The 24527-nt window shown below is 45.5% G+C and overlaps 1 protein-coding gene across 8 annotated transcripts in view; it reads right to left on the reverse strand.

The window, feature by feature from the left end:
* Positions 1-24527, reverse strand: part of fggy (FGGY carbohydrate kinase domain containing) — a 371941-nt gene that overhangs the window by 117540 nt on the left and 229874 nt on the right. For all 8 annotated transcript variants that reach the window (XR_013579315.1, XM_078561209.1, XM_078561205.1 and 5 more), the window contains one exon: positions 2267-2374. Coding sequence is in view for 7 of the 8 variants with exons in the window: in XM_078561209.1 (XP_078417335.1) it covers positions 2267-2374 (108 nt within the window). In the remaining variant the exon portion in view is untranslated. The remainder of the gene's footprint in view (positions 1-2266; positions 2375-24527) is intronic.

Genomic DNA, 24527 nt, shown 5'->3' on the forward strand with positions numbered 1-24527 from the left:
CCTGTTAAGGCCAATAATTAACTAATTAAGGGTATTGAGAAAGCTGCCCGTCCAACCTTAAGGTTGGCAGGCAGGTGTAGAGCCCAGGCGGCCTTCGCATTTTTCATGGAACCTCATCCACGGGCGGGATGAGGTTTCATGAAGAGTTTATAAATTAAATACATTGTTTTCATTAAAGTTCATTGACATGTCCCAGCTCATGTGACAAAATAGGTCTAATTTTTAAAAAGTCGATCCTGCAAAATAATTGTAATCAAAATTTTTTTTTTAAAAACACAACTGTCTCTGGAAAGCAATGACAGTGGGAACCACAACAGTTCTTCAACAATGTTGAGGGGACATGTCTTAAATTTTTTTTTCTTTATTAAAATTTTTAAAACTTAAAACTTATCTCCCTGAGGCACCTTTGTACCTCAGGGAGATTTCTGCACTCTTTCACACACATGCGCGAAAGAGCACACTCCTGACTCAGCTTAATTGGCCTGCCCACGTAATATGGTGGTGCGGACCTGATCGGGGGCATCGATCGGGTACGCGCCCGCCAGCGCCTGCCCCAACACAACCTCCCCGACAGGGGTAAAATTCTCTCCAATGTCTAAAACTTGCTTATAAAGAACAGATTCATATTTAAATACACAAAGTACAAATCCAAATCTTTCTGAAGGTTAAATGGTTAAAACTTAGGACCTTTTTACAATTGAAAAAAATAACTGAACCAGGGTTGGAACTGAAAATGACGGTTACTTTCAGTGAGTAATAATTAGAGGTGTGTGGAGTGAAACAAATATATTGGGTGTGAATTCTGAAGAACTTACATGTTACAATCGCCAATCTTCAAGTTCCTTTTGTTTCAGCAGTAGCAATAATGATTCATATTGTTTCAGAAATTATAAGTAATATAGTCCAATTTAGCAAAACTAGTGCTCAGCTGGCAGCACTCTTGCTTATGGGTCTGTCAAAAAATTGTGGTTCAAGCATTTATGCATGTTTTGAGCATGTAATTTAGGTTGACATTCTCACATAGTAATTGTGGCCTTATTTGCTGATTCAGATGAAAAAAAGAGCAGGGAGTTCTTCCAATATCCTGCCAATATTGTTTCATCAACCAACATAAAATGTGAAATAGACTCTATGGTAGTAGTTTCGTCTCTAAATCAGAAGGTTGTGAGCTCAAACCCAATCCAGGATTTAAGCATATAGAATAGGATTACACTTCAGTTCAATACTGGATGCTGATTGTCCAAAGTGCTGTCTTTTGAATGAGACATTAAACCACAGTTCTGTCCATCAATTCAGGTGGACTTTAAAAATCCTATGACATTATTTGAAAGTTGGGGAATTATCTTGACTAACACTTCTTTTGTCTAATCAATGGTAATAAAACCATTGTCTGGATATTTATCTCCCTTGCTTTGTGGGGCCTTACTGTGTGCTAAAATGTCTTTCTAACATGGTAAAACATCTCAAGGCACTTCATAAGGGCATTATCAAATAAAATTTGACGCTGAGCCACATTAAGTTTTAAAAAGCATCTTAAAGGAAAAAAAGGGTATAGAGACACTTTGGGAGAAGTACCAGAGTTTAAGGCCTAGGCAACTAAAAGCATGGCCACCATAGCCCCTTTTTATTCTAATTGTCATAAAATATGTATTAACGCTGGTGTTTAGAAAACCATTTTCTACAATTGCTTGAAAATATGACTTTCCATGTTTCTAACCAATTCACATGGGTATGTAATGGTAGGCAAGATTTGCATTGCAATTACAATGCTATAGAATAGGCAAAGAGAAAAGCTGTGATATGGAAAGATAGTGTTGTACTCATTTTGTTGGGAGCTTTTATCAAATTAAGTGCGTGGAGATGGTCAAGAGCAACAATATCTTTAAAAATGAATGTTTTTCCATCCTGTGCAAATAAGTTACAGGTGATTGAAAGGTTCAATTTTCCACAGGGTACCCATCAATCTGAGAAGATTGCTGAATCCTCTATTTTATGCTTCTGTCATACTCTGCATTGATTTCTTCCAAAATTACTAGTGAAGGAAAAAGTAATGAAAAACATAAGTGATAGAAAACATGCTGTCCTCAAAGCTGCGTATGTACCGATATTCCAAAGTTGTGACGTGTGCTCTGAGTTCTCCCCTGCAATGTAGCTTTCAGTGTAATCAGTTCCACAATATAAATACAACATAAATCATCCTCGGTTGATTCCCAAAATCAAGAATTTGACTCCTTTCCATTAGGCTACAGTATTGGATCTTTCTTACCAGTTTCCCTGTAGCACTCTGTCCACCTTCATTTAGCCAAAATCCAGGTACCATAACTGAGTGATAGGGTCCCCAAACACCCGGCACAAATATAGGATCTTTACTGATCTAGGGACAAAAAAATAAACAACGAAAAGTAAAATAGGTTATCAACGAGAGGGTATCAATTACTGGGGCCACATTATGAAAACCTCATATGGTGGAATCTATTTTTTTAAAGCACATTTACATGTTCCTTGAAATAGCAAATAAAAACATCTCATCTAACATGCTGATGATGCCATTAGCTATTATTTAAATAAGCTGAAATTTAATTGAGAAAGGTTACTTCAGAGCCAAATGTTTTGGATAGAAAAATATAACCACTGTCTTTTGTCTCCCTATGGTCTCATTAAACATTACACAACCAATAATAAGTGTGCACCTTTGGTTCATCTTAACACCAATCTTATTAATATATTCCAAGGACAAGTTCTGATTAAGAACTGATGTTTTTACAGTTTGAAAATCTGAAGATTGCTCTTCCCAAAGACTTGAATAAAAATCCAATGCTATTCCTATCAAAATACTTTGCAAAGTAAGAGTCCATGTGGGCTTTGGCCACGCTAACTTTGTAGCAACTTTCTCAAACGAGGTAAAATATCTCCCAAATCCATCCTCAGTGAATTTAGGCACTAGTGAATATTCCTAACTAAATCAAAATTTAAAGTGGGACTTGAACTATTAGTTCCTCCTTTACCATATAACATAAGCTTTCTTTCTTCAGTTCATGTTGCCTGATATCTTTTTCTCTTTGAAGCACTCGAAACCTGTTCTTTCCTCTCTTGCTGACTTCCCTTTCTGGAATTCAATTTCAAGCTTCCACATTTCTCTTTTCTTTTTTTCTCTTTCTAGTTCGAGATTTTTCATTAATTTTCTAATTCGAGCTATTTCATATCTTTTTCCATTTCAAGCTGCGTCATCTGCAACTGAATTCTAGCTAACTCAAGCTGTGCTACATCTCGGTTAGGCTTTTCTCCAAATTCCAAATGATTTGCTGTTGCATCAATTACTTCTTTTGTAGTCCCTGCTTTGCTGCTAATGCTATTAACCTAACCTTTGCTAATTGTTGCAAATCATTCAGGAATAAATATTCCCTCTCAAGAAAAGTCTCAGCAATTGACAAAGCCATTCTGCTTTCCAATAGGCACAGTAAAATTCACTGTGAAATTTTATAAGCCTAAACTTTAGCAAATCCCAGCACCCGAATCCGCCTATGTATTCAAATCCTGCAAAGAGCCCCTAATTTTGTTATGATCTCAGTCGAGACCAATGACTTTTTAAAAAAAATCTGACATCCCATTTATTTAATAAAAGAATTCAGCTACAAGGTTCCATGGTTTAAACAAAATAATTTTTACTATACAAGAGCCATACAAATCAAATACTCAAATACCACCTTAGCTAAACCCCTATACTCTAAAACCCAGAATCAACATAACTTAAAGATAAATTAACAGGAAATTAGTGTGGTCGATTATAAAGTATAAATGACACATGAAATGACAAATACAACTAGGGCAAATCTTACGGATTGGCTCGTCAGTCCATCTAGCATCTATGTCATCAATCTCAGTGACAACTTCCTTCAGAACTCTGAGTTCCTCACAAAGAATTTCAGTCCTCTTCTGACCTGATCCTCAGCCGTTAGCAGCACACAACCAGCCTGAGTTCCACGGGGACGGTCTTCACCAAAAATGGCACATGTCTGCAGAACCTCCTCAATGCTGCTTACAAAGATCTGGCTGGCGTAGATCCACCATTTATCTCAAATAACATAAACAGCTGCAGCAACTATATCTTTGCTTATTAGCCTCTGGATCTAGCCTCTTCAACATGTCTGTATTGCACCACTGGACTCAACAACATCTATTACTTAGCTCTGAAGGCTCTTTGTGTCCTTCTATATAATTTCCAACAGTATTTCAGTCTCCCCAGAAGGTTTGTTTTCCAATTGCAGGGCGGAAGCATCCCAGATTTGCACTAAGTGCGGTAGCAGACAGGAAAAAGAACTTTTTTCCCGCTGGTCGTAATGGCGGGTTTTCACGCCGTATCATCCCAATCACACACTGTTTCAATGGCGAGCTGGCTCTTATTCACCCACCATGCCTTCACCTCGCTGCTTCCTCACACCAGGTGCCATATTTAAAGTGCAGCCATGTGCACACCTCTTAGTACTTCCAGTCCACGACTGCTGCACAGAAGACATGGCCCCGAAAGGCAAGGACAAGCTGGCAAACAAGATGGAGAGGTCGTAGGCTAGTGAAGGAATGCCTAAAACCTCAAGGACTTTGAAAATAGAGTCATCCAGCTGGCCGGCTAGGACCTGGACCGTTCCTGTGCTGATGGTGAGGTTGGCGGAGCTCTCCGAGTGAGGATCCAGCAATGCAACATCCATCAGACAACCATGCTGTGAGTCACTTCTCCTGTTCCACAATCCCCTGCCATGCACTAGTTACCTCTCTTTGCTTTCGAGGCACATCCGGGAGACAACCGACGGAGTCCACGACCCAGGGCCTCCAATCTAGGCCCGAAGAAACATCTGAAGAGGAATCTGAAGGCACCTTCATTAAACACCTGTCACAGCGCTCACCTACACCCTCCACCAGCGCAGAGATATGCACCTTGGTGGGACCTAGCTTAAGAGCAGCCTCGGGATCACAATCTTTTCCTTTTATTCATCATGGGATATGGGCTTCACTGGCTGGGCCAGCATTTATTGCCCATCCCTAGTTGCCCATGAGAAGGTGGTGGTAAGCTGCCTTCTTGAACCGCTGCAGTCCATGTGGAGTAGGCACACCCACGGGGCTGATAGGGAGGAAATTCCAGGATTTTGGCCTAGCAACAGTGAAGGAACGGTGATATATTTCCAAGTCAGGATGGTGAGTAACTTGGAGGGGAACTTCCAGTTGGTGCTATTCCTATCTACCTGCTGCCCTTGTCCTTCTAGATGGCAGTGGTCATGAGTTTGGAAGGTGCTGTCTAAGGAGCCTTGATGAATTCCTGCAGTGCATTTTGTACTTGGTATACATTGTGCGTCGGTGGTGGAGGGAGTGAATTTTGTGGATGTGGTGCCAATCAAGCGGACTGCTTTGTCCTGGACGATGTCAAGCTTCTTGAGTGTTGTGGGAGCTGCACTCATCCAGGCAAGTGGGGAGTATTCCGCCACACTCCTGACTTGTGCCTTGTGGATGGTGGACAGGCTTTGGGGAGTAAAGAGGTGAGTTACTCATAGAGTCATAGAGGTCTACAGCACAGAAAAAGGCCCTTCAGCCCATTGAGTCTGCACCGGTCAAATAAGTACCTAACTATTCTAATCCCATTTTCCAGCATTAGGCCCATAGCTTTGTTTGCCATGACATCGCAAGTGCACATCCAAATACTTCTTAAATGTTATGAGGGAATCTGCCTCTACCACCCTTTCAGGCAGTGAGTTCCAGATTCCCACCACCCTCTGGGTGAAAAAATTCTTCCTCACATCCCCTCTAAATCTCCTGCCCCTTACCTTAAATCCCCCTGGTTGTTGATCCCTCCGCCAAGGGGAAAAGTTCCTTCCTGTCTACCCTATATATGCCCCTCAATTTTATACACCTCAATCATGTCCCCCCTCAATCTCCACTGCTCCAGGGAAAATAACCCCAGTCTATCCAATCTCTCTTCATAACTAAAACTCTCCAGCCCAGGCAACATCCTGGTAAATCTCCTCTGCACCCTCTCTAGTACTTGTCATAGGATTCCTAGCCTCTGACCTGCTCTTGTAGCCACAGTATTGATATGGCTAGTCCAATTCAGTTTCTAGCCAATGGTAACCCTTAGGGTGTTGATGGTTGATAGTCTGGTGAGCACATCACACTGTCTCATCCACAACAGGTGGTGGCAAGGACTTCCCAGGTCTCTGGCACTGTAAAGACTGCTGGAGACCAGAAATCTGCTGAGTCTGAGTCAGATGACGAGCCCCTGGGCTTGGTCATATTTCAGTTGCTGAAGCTGCAAAGGCAAGCTCGGGGACATCAGGAAGGGATGTCGGCTGCACTCCTCAGATTGCAAGGTACGAGGAGGAATCCATCCAGCCAGAATGCCAATGAACTGAGGTCAAAACTGGCAGGATGGCAGCCGCCAAGGAGACCTGGGTTCAGGTCATTGGTCCTGCACTGCTGAGCGGGCTGAACTCCATTGCTGATGCCACAGTTGGCCTCCAACAGTCTGAGCGAAAGGGGAGCAGCTCGATCTCACTCCAGCTTCCCCTTCTCCTTAAGGAGTCAGGCAAGGGCTGTCGGGCACCCATAGGGAGGAGGACCAGCAGCTAGACACCCCAGGGCCATCCACCCAGGTGACTCCGGGAGTGTCCGGCCCATCTGAATTCCGTCTTCCTGTGACCCCCAACCTCCATAGGCCGAGGTCAGTGCCACTGCCCCACAGCAGGATCCCGAAAGTAAGCCTGGGCCCTCCAGGTCTCGGCCCTCCAGGGAATGTACGCCAAGAGCATCACAGACAGGGCGTACCAGTCAGCAGCTGCCTTCACCTCCCCCTCCAATGTGGATGCTGGCGGGGAGCATAAGATGTAGCTGCAGAGTTAGGAAGGTTAAGAAGATGTAGTTGCATAGCCTGGCCATGAATGACAATCATTTGTACATAATGTTCACTATTGTAAATAAACTCCCAAGAATGTCTCCCTGCCTATGGCTCCTTATTCTGTTGAGCAGTGTTCCTGTCACTCAGATGTGAAACCTTGGTTCATGCACAAAATAAAGGCACGTGTCTCAGTCCAGGGTCTCTTCCCTGTGCTTTGTGCAGCCTTCAGACCAAAATGATGGTCCAGCATCACACCCACTGGACACATTACTGATGCCTGAACCTCGACGGTGCTTGTCATTGCTGTCAGAATGTCATGGGCAGGTGTCACATCGCTCATTCTCTCTGTGTGCTGTCAGCACCTTTATGGGGGTGCTGACCCCCATCTCATCAGCATCTGTGACCAGTGACACCGTGCTCCTGAAGAGGTCAGGTGCTGAAGGCTGTCAAAGGATCAAGTGCATTTAAAGTTTCGCAGCTACGCCTCCATGATATGACCCTGATCACAAAGCACAAGTGAGCTGCCCTCGTCCAGACAGGAGTCATACATTCACAGAGGCTATGTGAAAATCAATGGAGTATTCTCATTGCATGTCGTCATCATTATCCTGGACTCGAGCAATAATTAAGGTCTCCACTGCATGACCGGAGCCTTATCACAGAGGATATGTGTGCTGTCGTCAGGCAGACTGGAGTCAAACATTTACAGATGCAATGTGAGGATCTATGGTGCTCCTTACTGCATGTCATCATCATCCTCCACAGATCTAGCAGCTATGAGGGCCTCCCGAGCGTGCCTGCCTTGTCTGGTCAGTGCACTGGCCTCATTGCCTTCATTGTTGCCTTTGAGGACCTCCTCACTCTCATCCACTTCGACATCTTCCTCATCAGAGGAGACATGGGCCAACATTTTCCCCCTGTTGGGCTTCTGAAAAAGCATGATGTGCGGTGGGATGTGTGGGAGTGGGCGCGGGCAGGCAGGTTCCTGATCGGCGCCCCCGGTTGGGGGTGGCCGCCATTTTACGTGGGCGGGCCAATTAAGGCCCGCCAGCGTGACATCCGCCAGGAAGTGCTATGCGCTCCCTGTGCGGGCTGGGGGGGGGGGATTCCCTGAGCTGGGAGTGCGCACTTTCGTGCATGCATGCACAGATCTCCCTGAGGCAAAGTGCTGCCTCAGGGAGATCGGCTCAGGTTTGAAACTTCAAATAAAGATGAGAGAAAAATTTTGCTGCCATGAACCCTCATGTGACTCTGTCACATGAGTTGGGATATGTCCATAACTTTTATTTTGAAATGTTCTGAGATTTTTTAATCACTCATGAAACCTCATCCTGCCCGTTGTTGAGGTTTCATGCTTTTTCAGAAGCCCACCAGGGCTCCCGGCCAGCCCGCCAACCTTAAGGTTGGATGGGCTGGTCCATTAATATTTCAATTAGTTTTTTAATGGCCTTAATAGGCCAAGTCAGCTGCATGCCCACCGACCTGAAAATCTAAATGATGCGAGGTGATGTCAGGACGCACACCCGATGTTACCCTGCGTCATTTTATGCATCGGCAAGCGGGCCCCGCCCCCCGCTCGCCGAACAGAAGATTCTGCCCATGCAGCTCCTACATCTCCTCCTCAGCCAGCTCCTCTCCCTGTTGCAGCGCCAGGTTGCACAGGGGCGCAGCAGGCAAGGATGATGCATGACACCTTCTGTGGGCTATATTGCCATCAGGCCAGTCCAGGCACCGGAAGCTCATCTCCATCTGCTGAAGGTGCGAGTTGCAGCATGATCCTCGTTGTACCTTCGTTCAGCTGCAGTCTGAGGCAACCACATGGGTGTCATCAGCCATGTCCTCTGTGGGTAGCCCTTGTCCCCAAGGAGCCATCCCTGCAGCCTTTGTGGACCCTGGAAGATGTCAGGGATCTTAGACCTGCTAAGGACGTAGGAGTCGTGGACACTTCCTGGGAACTGTGCACACACCTGCAGGAGGCATATGTGGTGGTCGCACACCAGCTGAACATTCAGCGAGTGGAAACCCTTGTGGTTGACGTGGTTGACCGTTGTTGCCATGGAGATCTGAGCACTACGTGAGTGCAGTCAATGGCACGCTGCACCTGTGGGAAACCTGAGAACTGAGCAATTCCCAGCAGTCTTGCATCCTGGCTTTCCTGGTCCTAGGTGAAATGGACAAAGTTGTGTGCCTTCGCAAAGATGGCATCCGTGACCTCATGGATGCATTTGCGGGTGGCAGCTTGCGATATCTCACAGACCTCATCTGTGGAGCCCTGAAAGGAGCCACTGGTCTAAAAATTGAGCATCGCAGTCACTTACACGGCCACAGGCAATGGATGCCCTCCATGTCCCCATGGCGCCAAATCCTGCAGCAGCTGGCAGATGTGACCAACATGTTCCTGAGACATGCGTGGTCTTTGGCAACACTGGTTCTTGGTCATTTGCAGAAATGAAAGGCAGCGTCTATAGTCCCTGGGTATAGCTAGGTACAGACCAGCAATGGTTTGCTGTGGCTCTTTGGCGGCATGTGCGGGAGCCCCAGCTGCCCCTTCTTCCTGAGGGTGCTTCTTCTCCTTCTGCCCAGCCAGGCACATCTGTCGCTCTCTTCTCCTCTCAGCTCAGGCACAGGCATTCTCCTAACTGCACTACAAGGCTACACTGTTAGCTTGAACCATGGGGGAGACTGGTCCAATCCTAAATGATGACATTGCAAGGGGCTGTGAGCGTCTCCAACAGTGACTGCTCCATGGCCAACTTTAGCAAGGAGATTGTACACTATGTGCTGTTATCCAACTGTTCTGAACTCTACTAAAATGCTGATTAGTTTGCAGTCTGTGCCCGAAGAGTGAAAAGTTCAGGAGCATGTGGTGGCATTTTCATTGTCTGTGTTGCTTGAGTGGGCCGATAAGCTAGAGGCTTGACCCCAAGCATGTCAATGTGGCTGTGTCTCAGCTGCAGAGGAATGGTCACTTTTTTACAAGGTTTCCCTAATGCGTGGCCGCTTACCTCCCCCCCGACCCTGCATGTGCCTGTGCTCTACCATCAACTGTATTGCAGCCCTTGCCCCCTCCCCCAACTCACCTCGACTGCAGTGCAGCCCTTGCCCCACCCCACAACAGATGCTACTGAGATCTTTTGCCAATGATTTTGAATCCATGACCTCTGGTCATTGACGCACTCAACAGAGGGAACAGCCTTTATCTGTTCTATTTAAATCTTTCACCATTTTGCAAACCTCTATTAGGTCACCTCCCCGCTGGTAACATCCTGGTAAACCTCCCCTGTACATTTTATAAGGCATTTTTAACTATTCTGAAGCATGCTGCCAAGAATTGTCCACAATACTCCAGCTGAGGCCTAACCAGATATTACAGTATCACAGTATCCTTACAGTGCAGAAGAAGGCCATTCGGCCAATTGAGTTTGCACTGGCTCTCTGAAAGAGCATTCTACCTAGTCCCACTCCCCTGCCTTATCCCTGTAACCTTGCACAATTTCTCTTTTCAGGTAGCAATCCAATTCCCTATTGAATACCTCAATCGAACCTGCCTCCACCACCCTTTCAGGAAGTTTGTTCCAGGCTCCAACCATCCTCTGGGTGAAAAAAAAATTCCTCACATCACATTTACTCCTTTTGCCAATTATTTTGAATCTCTGCCCTCTAGTTCTCGATGTTCTCTTGAGTGGGAACAGTTTCTCATTATTTACTCTGTCCATACCCTTCAAGATCTTGAATGCCTCTATCAAGTCTCCTCTGAACCTTCTTTTCTCCAAGGAAAACAGTCCTAACCTCTCCAATCTATCCTTGAGCTACAGTTCTTCATCCTGGGAATCATTCTTGTGAATGTCCTCTGTACTCTCTCCAATGCCTTCACATCCTTCCTCAAGTATGGCACCCAGAACTGGACACAGTACTCCAGATGAGGCCTAACTAGTGTCTTGTATGAGTTCAACATGCCCTCCGTACTCTTGTACTTAATGCCCCGATTAATGAAGCCTAAGATACTATATGCTTTATTAACTGCTCTCTCAACATGCCCTGCCACCTTCAATGATCTATGTACATATTTTTAAAGTCCTAGCATGGTCTCTTTGCTTTTATATTCTACGTCTCTAGTTTTAACCCCAATTAACCCATATGTTTAACCCACCTTAACAACTTGCCCTGCTACCTTTAAGGATTTGGTATATGGACACCATGATCTCTCTGTTCATCTACACTTTACAAAATCATGCCATTTTTTTGTATGCTGTCTTTGCGTATTAGTTCTTCCAAAGTGCTACACATCACTTTGCCCTTAACTCCATCTGCCATGCTTCTGCCCATTTCACCTTTCTGTCTATGTCATCTTGAAGTCTACAACTATCCTCATCGTTATCTGCTACGCTGCCAAGTTTTGTATCATCTGCAAATCTTTATAATGCTGTGCCCACACACATGTCTAGGCCATTTATAAATAATAAAAAAAGTTAGGGACCCAAAACTGACCCTTGGGAAACACCACTGCAAACCATCTCCCAGTCTGTAAAACATTAATCTACCACCATCATTTTCTTCCCATTACTGAGCTAATTCTATAGCCATACCATCACTTTGATGAATTCAGCAGCAGCCTGAAATAGTTAAAAATCAGCTGATCTGAATTTGCCAAAATTCTGAGCATTCATAGTGACTGATTGGATCAATCTTTAGAACAAGAAAAATTTGAAATGGCTCCAAAGTTTCACACGAGTTGGTGCTTCTGCACAAACCATTCAAATACCACAGAGATTATAACTTTATATATCCATGTCCACCATTTTGATTGTGGCAGCAGATATAGAGCAATTTGTATAAACCCATCAAAAATGATATACTGTTGGTTGGCATACATGTTTCAAGCCATTATATCTTAATGTGTTAATGGTACGTACCACTACGTGGCAGTGGTTCTCAAACAGTGAGGGGGAGAAATCAGCTTCATGTTTGCATGTCTCTGCAAAAGTTCATCTTAAGAAGGCGTTAGCTGCTGGTGGTAAGTTACGATTGTTGCTGGGGGCTTGAACTGATTACATATTCAAATGCTCACTTAAAAGTAATTTCAGATTTTATAACAGAATATTACTGCTGTTTCGTGTGAGAAATTCTATGCAATGATCTGAATTTGCTTCTGTTACTTCAGTTTTGAAAAGATGCATTGAATTCAAACGCTTTTTTCTCTTTACTTTTGCTTTTCCTACTTTGCTTTTCCTTTTTCTCCTTCATTCTGCTTCTCTCTCTCCCCCTTTCTACTTCTCTTGTTCATTTTTACTCTTTTGTGTCCACTTCCAGTCTCCTATCCTTGTTCATTTCTGTCTCTATTAAACACACCGATAAACAGCCAGCAAGAAGGCACCAAATTTCAGGCCAGATAAAAGCAAAAAACTTCGGATGCTGGAAATCCAAAACAAAAACAAAAATACCTGGAAAAACTCAGCAGGTCTGGCAGCATCTGCGGATAGGAACACAGTTAACGTTTCGAGTCCGAATGACCCTTCAACAGAACTTCAGGCCAAGTGTTTCCCTTAGGTACTAAAGATTACAAACTGGATTACACCTCAAGCCCTACACTAGGCAAAAACAACAGCAATACCGAGTCCCTCAGGTATTCCCTTTCAACTGTAGTTGATTTACAGAACAGGGGATCGTTTCAAAAGGAAGGAAAGAAGGGAAGGAAAGTTTTGAAGAGAAACTCTTATTGCAGTTTCTTTCTCTTGAAGTTTAACAGCCTGCTGGCATAGTGTTAGTGGACTGTAGTTCTATGGCAAGAGTATTTGACCTGAATCTGTTTTCACCTGCTTACATGTTGTGTATCTGTGCATGTTTAAAAGGGAGAGAGGTAAACAAGGAGAGAAAACTGGAATTGAACAAGAAAGAATAAAAACGGACAAGTGAAGCAGAAAGGAGGGGAGTGAAGCAGGGCAAAAGAGGATAAAGAAAAGCAAAGGGGATAAAATCAGAAGTGGAGGAGACAAAAGCAGATGTGTTAGAATTGAACATATATTCTCAAAACTGAAGTAATTGTTCCACCCCATCCCATGCTGGATCTGTTTCATATAAAAAGCTGTGATAACCAAAATAACACTAGTAATTTCATGACTTTCGTATGCTGAAAGAAGGGGCTGTGGTTTGCAGTACTTAGATTACAAGAGACCTCAGAGTCAACAATTCAGTCATGCATGCAGTCACAACAAATAGTACTATAGTGTGATAACACTACATCACTACATTGGCATTCCCTAGCATCTGAAAGTAAGCAGCATTCATGAGGCAGAGCATGGTTTCAATCTGGGACAACATATATACAATGGCCTGAATCTTCCAATATGAGGAGAGGCAAATGACTTAACTTAAGTCGCTGATGCACCTCGGGACTCTGAGAAAGTCCCGATGCACGCACAGTTGCAGTACTAACTTGGGAAGCTTAAATTTCTGATTGCTGTTTATACCCTGCCTGGATTACTGCACGATTCCATATAACAATAGGATCAGATGGCCAGAACCATGGACACTTGGGTGTTTGCCCTGTACTTACCCTGGTTTGTAAAAAAAAATGACTAAGGCTCGGATTTTTTGCCATGACAGCAAAATCATGGCGAAAATCCCAGAAATGGACGGACTGTCAAAGTCCCGCCATTGAACTGTCACTACCCACTTTCACAGTTCGTGCATGTGCAAATCAAGGAGGCAGCTGGCCATTCAAACCACCAACTGCCTCCACTTACTTCAGACTTTTGCACCACTGCTGTGTGAAGCCTGGAGTGTGCAGAGCAGACCAGGTCAGAGGAGGTCTGGTTTGTGTGTTTCCTTTGGACAGCCAGGGTACCCCTTGGAGAGGTGAGGTACCCCTGTGAAGTTATATTGAAATTTTCATTGAGTGCCCCAGAAGTGCTAGTTCCTTAACTCCCACTGTCCTCTCGTGACCCAAGGGAGTGGTACGGTAGGGCTGACTGGTACGTGTTATGACCGGGTGTGGAGGAGTGAACTGGTTCCCCTTTATTCAGTCCCCTCGGTTGGTCACAACAAAGGTTTTTAAAAATTTATTTTCCCTGTAAATGCCCTTTCCAATGCAAATGTTGGAAATTTAACTTCTTAATAAGGAGAGGATCTAATAAGGTTTTCTTGAGTCAATAGAAATAAGTTTATTGGTTACTAAACCCAAGAAAAAAATAATAAAAGATGCAATGGCACACACACTCATCTCAGTAGTAAGGAAAGTTAGAGTCCAAATAAAATTAAAAGAATACACGATTAAGTCCTTTGCTTGTCCTTGAGGCGTAGGTTGGTGAACTTTGAAGCCATTTAAAGTTAGCTGGTTTCCTTTAAAATCCCGGAATTTTAATTGAAGTTTAAATAGCTGCACTCCGCTGGAGTCAATCTTGGCTTTAGAGAGAGAGAAAGGAAGAGAGAGAGAGAGAAAGAGAGAGAGGGAATGGTGGTGGTGGTGGTGGAGGGGGGGCGGAATGGAGAGTAGGGGGAGAGAGACAGAGATTCCTTCAGCAGTATTTTCCAGATGACTTCTCTCTGTTTCTGGCTTGATAAAACAAATTCTTAAAACTCCTGTCTATATGTTCCAAGAAGGAATTCAATTAACATGTCTTGCAGTCATAGTCGAGTAAGTAAAGTAATCACATTTTTGATCTTTTATCTCAGAAACTTTTGACACATTTCAAGATAGTAGAAACCAACAGGAGATGGGGTTATTTCATCCTCCACAGGGGGTTTTGAATGTCTGTTGGGTATCTGGCTAGTTAGCAGTTCCCATTGTCTTGACACAATTACAGTTGATTGAAGTGCAACATTTTGCATTGTTAATGTCTTCCTTTCAAGAGTCCCTATATGAAGTGGACCTTGACAGCATCCCCCCCACCCCTGCCCAAGGTGTGAAATTCCATGCAACATGTCAGGACAGGTATGCAGTGCAATCCATATAGGAATTTTCCAGAGAAGTGGTCAACTTACAACTATACATCAGGTGACTGGTGGTAGCCATCTTTGGTCAGTATGTTATGTTTAATTTTTTAAATAACAGGTCCTCTTTAAACAGTTTAATATGTTTTGGTTAGCTGGTAAAGTTATAGGTAGAATTCAATCAGTCACAACTTTCCATCATCACGACATCTGCCAGGACAATTATTTTTCGTTGCTCCCCACTAAGTCTTGCACCTATGTGCAAGGTAGAAATTAGTGCTTTAGAAGCGCACATAGGAATTCATCCAAGATGCATAGAGAATGCGCATGGCACCCTCTCACATAAAGGCAGTAGAAGCCAGTCCAAGTGAGCTCCCAGGGCTTAGAGGGAAGGCCAAAGGTCATGACGAAGAGGCCATGGCATGAGCATTGGGAAGGAGGAGGAGAGGGAGGACAACAAGGTTCTGCCCTCTGGGGAGGATGTACAGAACGAGGATATCACACCTCAACATGATGGAAAAGTAATGCTGAAGAAGACTCAGTTTGAGCCATGATGTTGTGACAGACATTTGCCGCATGGTGCAGCAGCAGCTGGAGCCACAATCCGTCAGCCCTCTATGTTTTGCCAGTGGCTGTGAAGGTAACTGTCACACTAAACTTCTATTCCTCAGGCTCTTTTCAGGACTCAGCAGGAGACGTGGCTGGTATATCCCAGTCAGTTAAACACAGATGCATTAAGAAAGTGACTAATGCCCTATTTTCTCATATGGAGAAGTACATTAGTTTCCTATGGATCTTGAGACACAGACTCAGACAGCCACAGCCTTTACCCAAATTGCAGGCTTCCCTCAGGTGCAGGGCCTCACTGACTGCACTCATGTTGCAATAAAGGCCCCAATTCAGCATGCGGATATCTTCATGAACCACAAGTCATTTCACTCCATCAATGTGCAGATGGTTTGCGACCACAATAAGGTGTTTCTTCAAGCGTGCACAAGATTCTTGGACAGCTGCTACAATTGTTTCATGCTAAGGAATTTGCAACTCCCCGATCTGTTTCATCCACCAGCACAAGTCCAGGGATGGCTCCTAGGGGACAAGTGTTACCCCCTACAAACATGGCTAATGATCCCCTTTAGGCACCCACAATCAGAGGCAGAGCAAACCTACAATAGCAGCCATGTCACCACCAGCAGCATCATTGAGCAGGCCATTGGCATTTTAAAAATGATATTCTGGTGCCTCGATCTCTCAGGAGAGCTCTCTAATTTGCCCCAGCAAGGGTTCAAAGAATAGTTGTTGAGTGCTGCATGCTGCACAACATTGTGCAGTGGAGGGGGGTGCAACTTGATGATGATGAGGCCATGGGTAGAGCCACAACCTCTGAGGAGGAAGAAGATGAGGAACAGGAGGGTTAAGAGGAAGTCCATGTACATTCAGGCCTTTTCAATACAAATGAGAATGATGAGCCTGACAATGGCAGAACAGCAGGGATACAAGGACATATATTCAGAGCTGATTCCGTGCAAGAGAGGGTTCTTGCCAGATGGGTCCTTGTCCAGAACACATTTTCGTAAGCTTCTCCAAAATAACTAAATGCCATCAGACAATCCCTGGTAACATACATCCACAGAAAGATCTTTATACCTTGACACCAGAGTGTCTGAAGGGACTGCCCATCCCTCACAAGGGAGTGAAGCAACATCAGTGAGTTAGATTCTGTCACATTAAAACTGCAGCTACCCTCCCCATTATAAACATGGTTGTCAACATCTTTCAAACGCACATGGTAGTAAGTCCCTTTCATCCTGGTCCCCACACATGAATGCCATTGACCATGAATGAGGCATTCATGCTGCCAAATGGACCATCATCAAGCCATGCCCACAGTGCAGATAATGACATGAACGAGTTTACGTTGTATCATTAATGCAAATGCAAACATTAATGCAAATATGGCATTTAGTGTATGATGGTTAGACAACTGTGTCATCACAGCTCATTGAAAGAACTCGTGTTACATCCATTCTGGCCAATGTTCTGGGTTAATAACTGGACATGAATAAGTCATGGCTTAAAAATACCTCTGCAAACCATACAAACCACATCCCGTGACACCAGAAATGACAATGCAATCATTGTAGTGGCGACAGCAGACAAACTATATTAACTGGACAATGCATGGCCCACCATGCCGCGCTACCCACACCAAGGACAAAGTGCAACACTGCAATGCGGATGAACGTCTAGCACCCAGCTGGCCAGCATCTGGTCATGAAGTCTGATCATTAAGCCTCCCTTAAAGTCACGCTTAGATGGAAACTGAAAGATACAAGGGGTATCTCAGTGGCTGAGCCTTTGACCTCTGGACTCCTTTGTGATGCAACAAAGAAGGAAGAAGCTCTCATATACCTTACCAATCAGGCCACATCATTGCTCCTGATGAAGACATGTCGAGATACAACTCAGCATGCCACCCTCAATGTTACTGGTAAGAAGCTAACTCGCATTTTTATCATTCCTTTTGAGCTCCCTACTGTACACGCACACACAGGGTCATGTAGAAGTGAAAAGAAATATAGTAGACAAGTGTTCAAATGTGCTTTATGCAATGTGAATACAGTAGCCACAGTGAAGCCATTAGTGCTCTAGACAAGATGGTGCCCTGTGCACACGAAGTGATGCCTTGGAGCAGGTGGAGGCAGGCTGCTCACCTCTCTGTCTAAAGGGCAATGAGAAGCGTGGTGGTCAGCTTCATCGTGCAGGAGCCCGTTGGGAACCTCCTTCAGACTGCAGCCTCTGCATATCCGCATGGGCAGCTGTAGTCACTGGCATATGTGGAGCAGACGAGGGCTCTGGCAGTGGGGCTGGGGAGGTGGCGGAGGATGGGCATGCTGAGGAGCTCTCGGCCTCCTCAGTTACCTTCACAGCCCTAGGTCAGCCTTCAGGTGGGGTTGATGAGGCTGGTTGCTGGTGCGCAGCAGTCGTCCAATCCAGCAACAGGTGGGCCAACAGTGTGGCCATCCTGTTAAGGGTATGCAGCTCCTCATGTATTCTGAGCAAACTGATCCAGGCTACTGAGGGAGACTTACGCCCTTTCCTGGCTGAGACGGTGCCCTTGCATCCACCTCAAGTGTTGCTGCATGTGTCTCCACGAAACTGGCCAATCTCTCATGGTCAGAGCTCATGTGACTGGCCCCCCAAGACAATGTGGAGCTTATGGCAGTGAAGAGCTCCTCCATTCACAGTTCTATAGTTTCCACTGCCTCAGGGAACTCTGCCAGAGAAAAAACTGCTCCTGATTGAACAAATAAAGTGCCCCAAAAGCTGACTCCTGAGTCTCCATGTTCCTGCCCACTGGGGCATCACTTTCCTTCCTCCTCCAAAGGGGACTGTGCACAGACATCTCTGACTCTGACACTTCCTTCTGCACTCTGGTGCAGTGACTTTCACCCTGTGCCACCGGCTCTAAACACGCACTACATCCATCCGAAGTGTCTGTGTTTGAGTTGACGGAGTGTAGGTTAGTATGATGTGATGCTGCCTCCTCGGACATCTCTTCCTCCCCTTCATGGCCAAGGAATGAAACGGACCCGGGTAGGGGAGAGCCATCAGAGCTTGGATCTGCATGAGAGGCAAAATGAGGTATTTTGGTCTAGCCCTGCTCATTGTGAAAAGTGTCCAACTACCGCATACAGTTGTTCGGATGTTGTTCTGGATCTCTGAACGTTTTACATGGTGTAAACAGCGTAAATTCTGTACACAGGGCCACATTTTATTTTGTAACCACCTCCACTGAAAGCAGTTCTGTAGTATAAATGCGAAGTAAATGTTAAGATGCAGTAGCGCAAAGCAATCACTGCTATTTGCTGTGGTCAGATACTTTGGATATGATCATCATATATAAAAAAACTGAGTTTCCCATCAATCCATTACATACATGGTATTAGCGAGTCATGCATATCCTAAACAAAAAGGATTGAGAAATACTTCAGCACTTCAGATTTACTGAATTCTAACATCACAAAATTTGCTCATGTCATAGTGATACTCCAACACCAGTGCTTCTCAATTATTGCTTTATCATATTTTGAATCCCTGTTATTTCAGTTAGTGCAGAATTTTATTTGCATTACCACAACAAAGCAAGTTAGTCAATTCGTGTAGATAATAGCTCATCACTGTAGATCATCTTACAAAGGTGTTATTGTTGGTGATGCATTGGAGCTATGTACACCTGAAGCTGATCAAAAGCAGTTTGAATATCGGCTTGATCAGGCAGGTTTCTCACTGCAGGAAATTAATTCCAAACATTTATCACTAAAATGCCTTGGGGCATTTTGAAACAAAACATGACCACCTTGAATTGCTGTGTTTTGCAAACCTGAATGTTTAACACTAAAAATTTCAGTTAAAATATGTACTACAGTCAAGAACTTTTAATATTTGACAATTATCAGAATTTATTAAGAATAAATGGGCCACAGTCTACCACCAAAATAGTAGAAAGGCTATTGGCAATCACCATTATTTATGCACAAATTGCAAATTCAGGAGATTGCAGATGTGTGGTTACGTGTGAAAATCTGAAGGTTGCTTTTTAAGATGCAATGATGTACCTTTAGCTTTGCAAAAACACCATTCCATTGTCTGACTCACCATTCAAGTACACTAATCAATGTGAAATTCTTGTACTTGCATGGTACTGACAAACTTTGTAAATTCACCAAGAAAGTGAAGGCTTGTCCATTTCAATATAACTGACCTTTTTAACTGCATGATAAGTCTTAATTACTGCCAAAAAAACCTTGCTAGAATTGAAAATTAACTATTACACTATTAGAGTCTCATCCCTTCAGCTTTAATCATTGTTGGAGATTTTTTTTAAATTAACTTTGACTTTTTATCTCTTCTCTCTCTCTGTCCATTCTTTTCCACTCTTTATTTTGCTTTCTTTACATGATTTGACACTGAATTTACTATTCTAACTCATACTTCCTGGTTCTAATTTGATTGATTAAGGAAATACCAAGGAGATACACAGTTGCTTGCCCTGTTAACAATACCTGTGGCGGTGCTGCACTTCTTGAATAGTTGGTTGACGGTAACTTTTAGTGAAAAATCGCATAGAAGGTCTATAGACAAGTGCTAAATAGACAAGTGCTAGTGTAATAAGCATATACACCACAGCCCAGACTTTGCAGTAAGCAGCAAAGGAACAACTGTTCACTTCACTCACAGCTGTCCACAAAAGTTTGAGGGCTTTTGGGTGTAGACTTATTCATATTTGGCATCTCATCCAACATAGCAACCTCCACAGGTCACCTGTGGTGTCTGTACAGGACAAGGAGCAGCGTGGCTCTTCAAGCAAAAAGGTTGAAGAATCTTCACTAGACATGTAGAATCTAAAGCAGGAAGTATGCATTAGATTTAAACCATTTACAGAAAATGTAATAAAGATTAGGAAAAACAGGTCAAATTTAGAAAGCTAGAGACAGAGAACAATAAGGCAAAAAAAGTAAATCACCTACATTAAAGTCACTATACAAGGCCAAGGGGTTGTTGTTATGGGAGAACAAGGCAGTGATGCCTTCTCTGGCCCAATAGCTTCCTGACACTCATTCCCTTGACAGAGGAGTGAAAAGAGTCACTTTTTAAAAAAGTCAATTTAGACGAAAAGAAACAGCTAGCCCACCACTGAAGGGAGCAGCCCTTCTACAGGGTGGTCTTTGGCTGTACCCTTGCCCAGGCAGGTAGGGTGGAAATATAGGCTTGCCTGGAATGCTGGCACCCCAGCCTGCCATTGGGTGCCCAGCTCCAGGCAGTTGAACTGCCCCTGTTGTGTTAGGAAACTTGAGGCCAACAGGAAAATTCCAGTTGGCCTCCATTACCTACCCTTAACAAGGCTCTTAATGAGCCTAATTGGCTGCCCATCTAGTGGGGGAAGACGGTATTGCTAAGCCCAAATCCACCTTGGCCAAAAAGGCTAACATCGGGAACGAGAACAGGAAACCATCACATTGATCCATGCCGGTATTTTAGGACTCCATACGCCTTTGTTCCCAAACTTGGTGGAACTTGAATATCCTGCTCCATTAGTTTGCAATGTTTTATTTGTCTCTTTTCAGCTGCAGCAGTAGTAGTTGTCTACTTGTGTACAGCAAGAGCAGCCACCTGGTAAACATGGGCAAACTGTGAATCGAAGGGTCCAATTTAAAAATGTCCTCCGTAACACAGAAGACAAGTGCATCCACTCTGGGATTGAGTTTAACCACATCTAATTTATTTAATACAATTCTGGGAGCCCAGTTTAAGGAACACAAGGGAAGTCCATAACCGACATTTATCATTTTACATACCTGTACTCAAAAGTTCCCAAACTACAAGCCGGAATTTTCTGGCTCCGTTGGCTTCGGGCATCATGGCGGGCGCGGGGTGGTGGGGGGTAATGACAATATGGCAAGAAGGCCAAAAATCGGTTTCATGCTGTGAGAGCACAGCGAGATTATCCAATAGTGTCCGTCGTGGCGGAAGGCGAATCATGCTGGAGGCCGGTGACAAAACATGGCGGCCCAGAACACGTTTGGATGAGTGTGACATGCAGAAGTCGGAACTTACCTTTAGGGCCTTGCTCAGATCACGGACGTCCGAAGAGAGAAGATGCCGGAACCCCTACAGCTACCAGACCCTGGAGAAACACGTGCATCGCATGCTGGGTGGATTCTCATGAACATGCCTCCACTCGAAGCAGCTCACAGAAGGTGGGAGCTCTCCGTTGATGTCTTGGGTCTGCTTCGGAACATCATGGTCTTGGCCATGGGCAGCTACAGATGATCAGCAAGGCACGAGGACAATAAGGTCCAGCTGTGAGTGTGAGAGGAAGGTGTACCGGTGCAAGTGGGAGACAAGGTCTACGTTTGACTGGGAGATGAAGGTGTGCTGGAGGGGGTGGGGTTGGGAGGGAGGGGGACAAAGGTGTTGGGGCGGGGGTGAGGTTGGTTGGGGGGAACAAAGGTGCTGGGGGGGTGAGGTTGGGAGGGGGAGAAGGGAATACATGGGGGGGAAGGAGGGTATAATGGGGGAGAATGCAAGAAATGGGGAGGTAGGTATAAAGGGGAGAAAGATGTAAGGGAGAGGGTTCGGAGGGGGGAAGGAGTTCAGGGAGGGGGTGGTGTCCGGGTGGGGATAGGAAGGTGTCCAGAGGAGGGATGAGGGAGGAAGAATGGAGGAGGGAGTAAGGGGTGGGGGATGTCTAGGTGAACATGCAAGAGTTCTGTGGGGTCAATGGCTGCCTCCTGGGGAGCAAACTGAGACTGGGTGTGGTAGGAGGGAATGATGAGTATGAGAGGGGGCAGAGGGAGCCGGAAGCATTGGAGGCTGAGGGTGCATCAGTAGTGGTAGAGGGGACAGCAAGGGTGGTTAGTGGGCACTCGGAGGCAGACACGGACCTTGGGATGGGAAGGAGGTCAGGGAGGTCAAAGTGGATGGGGGTGGGATTCTCAGGAAGGTAGGTAACATGTACATTCACCTGGACATCCTGGAAAGACAAGGGTTCAGGTTGGTAGGTGACAGTAGGGAGGTGGAAGGTGATGCCGGGGGAGTCAACAGTGATGGGGGAAAGGACATGGGTGACTCGGGGAGGTGAAAAGATGGGGGAGCCGATCAAAAACTTGATTGTGATGATCGTTGTTGAAATTGAAAGTGAGCAGAACCTTGTGTTGGATGGGTTCAGGTGCAGCATGGGAGTGTGATCAGTGGGTGGGCGGAGATGCAGATCAGCTCAGCGAACAACTGAAAGAGAACCCCAGCAGGCAGCATTGAAAATGCTCGGGTCAGTAAGATGAGTGTGATGGATGAAGGCTCTGCGGGTGTGGGAGAGTGTTTGCACGAGGCTCCAAAAGGCCCTGCCACACAGCCACTTCTCCCTCCAGAATCACTCAAGGTCCAGCTGCATGCAGCTGAACTGCTCATGGGAGTATGCAATAGGAGGACTCGCGAAACCTGTCAATGAAGCTGGAAGACACCATTATACAATATTCAATGAAAGTGAATATATTTTCAGATTAGAGTCACGGAGGTCTACAGCACAGAAAAAGGCCCTTCAGCCCATCGAGTCTGCGTCGGTCAAAAAAGTACCTAACTATTCTAATCCTATTTTCCAGCACTAGGCCCTTAGCCTCATATGCCATGGCATCGCAAATGCACATCCAAATACTTAATAAATGTTGGGAGGTTATGAGACTATAAAATGACAAAATACGTTCACCCGTGCAACCACTTGTGATCAGAGTCTCTTAACATTTCTAGGCCTACCACTTCTTCTAGGTGCCGACCTGACATCCGCAGCAGAGGTGGAGACAGCCTGTGCAATGGTTGGCCCTGTTGCCTCTGACAACTTTGGCGGGCGTCCTCTGGAGAGCTGAGGCCTTGAGGACCCTGGCTTGCTTTGGCTGTCCTCCTGTGGGCTGCTCCCTCTGTGGTGACAGAGGACGAGGTTGAGGTGGTCACAGGCAAAGGGAACTCAGAGGGAGAGGACAGCCTCTGAGATTCCTGAGTGGAATACCCTGGAGTGTCCAGCTGTCGCTCCTCCCTTCGGGCGCGCAAGGGCGCCAGCCTGACTCCCCAAGGAGGAGCACCTGGAGGCACATTGAGGTGCACCGTTTCCCTCTCGCATTGACACTACAGGAACTCACCTATGGCTACTGCTATAGAGTGCAGGTCTGCGCGCATCTCCGCATTCTGCTGGACTAGGGTCTCCATCATCCTTAACATGAAGACCTCCATACACATACACGTGGGCAGCACTTCATCAGAGAGCAAGCGAACACATTCCTCTGACTTGTGTGCAACTCTGTTCAGGACTTCCAACAGCTCTGTGTAATGTTTCCCCACCTTCTGCTGACTCTCCACGATGGGTTGGAAGGCCGGCTCCAGAGGCTTGTCATCGGACTCAGACCTCACAGACCTCGAGGCCTTTTTCCCAGCAGTCCTCCAAGTGCCAGGGAGCTTGGCTGAACCTGCCTCCTCCTGCTGCGGACACATGTCCATGCAGTGGCCGCCAGAGTGTGTACCCGAGCCTGCTATAGATCTTGGTCCCGTTGAGGTGTGTCTCTCTGCACTGTTGGAGGGTCTGGGTAAGCGCCGTGATGGGTCTTCCAGGTTGCTTATTTCCAGCTCTTCAGAGGAGGAGGTGTCCTCTTGGCTGGAGGTGAAGACGTGGATGGAGCTGAGGGACTGGCTGACTGAGGGTGTTGGTCGCTTGGCAGAGCTCCCTGTGAACCAAAATAGAGATAATTAGTGCATGGCAGCAGACTCAAAAGCAGGAGAGAGAGCACTCACAGTTGCGTTGAGAGAAGGATGATGTGGTGCAGGATCCTCATGAGGGTGTTCGCTGCCGACCTCACCGTCGCCGCAGGCACGGTCCACGTCCTCACCAGTCAGCACGATGGCACACTCCTCAAAGTGAGTGAGGGGTCTAATATGAGCCACTCCGCCTTGGTGTGGTACCTCTCCCTGCTGTTGTGAGCCAGCTTCTCCTGCATGAAAACAGATGGAGAGAATTTGATCAGGACGCATGGGATGTTTGTGTGGTGAGCAGAGCCATAGACCGGATGAGGATGTGGGTTCCAGTGCATATGAGCCTGATGGAGATGTGAGGGTGTGAGTAAGAGTTAGTGGTGTTGTCCCTTGAGGTTTGAGATTCCTGTGGATGTGTGATGGG

This window comes from Cetorhinus maximus, chromosome 17, assembly GCF_964194155.1.
Source record: "Cetorhinus maximus chromosome 17, sCetMax3.hap1.1, whole genome shotgun sequence".
In the NCBI taxonomy this organism is placed as follows: Eukaryota; Metazoa; Chordata; class Chondrichthyes; order Lamniformes; family Cetorhinidae; genus Cetorhinus; species Cetorhinus maximus.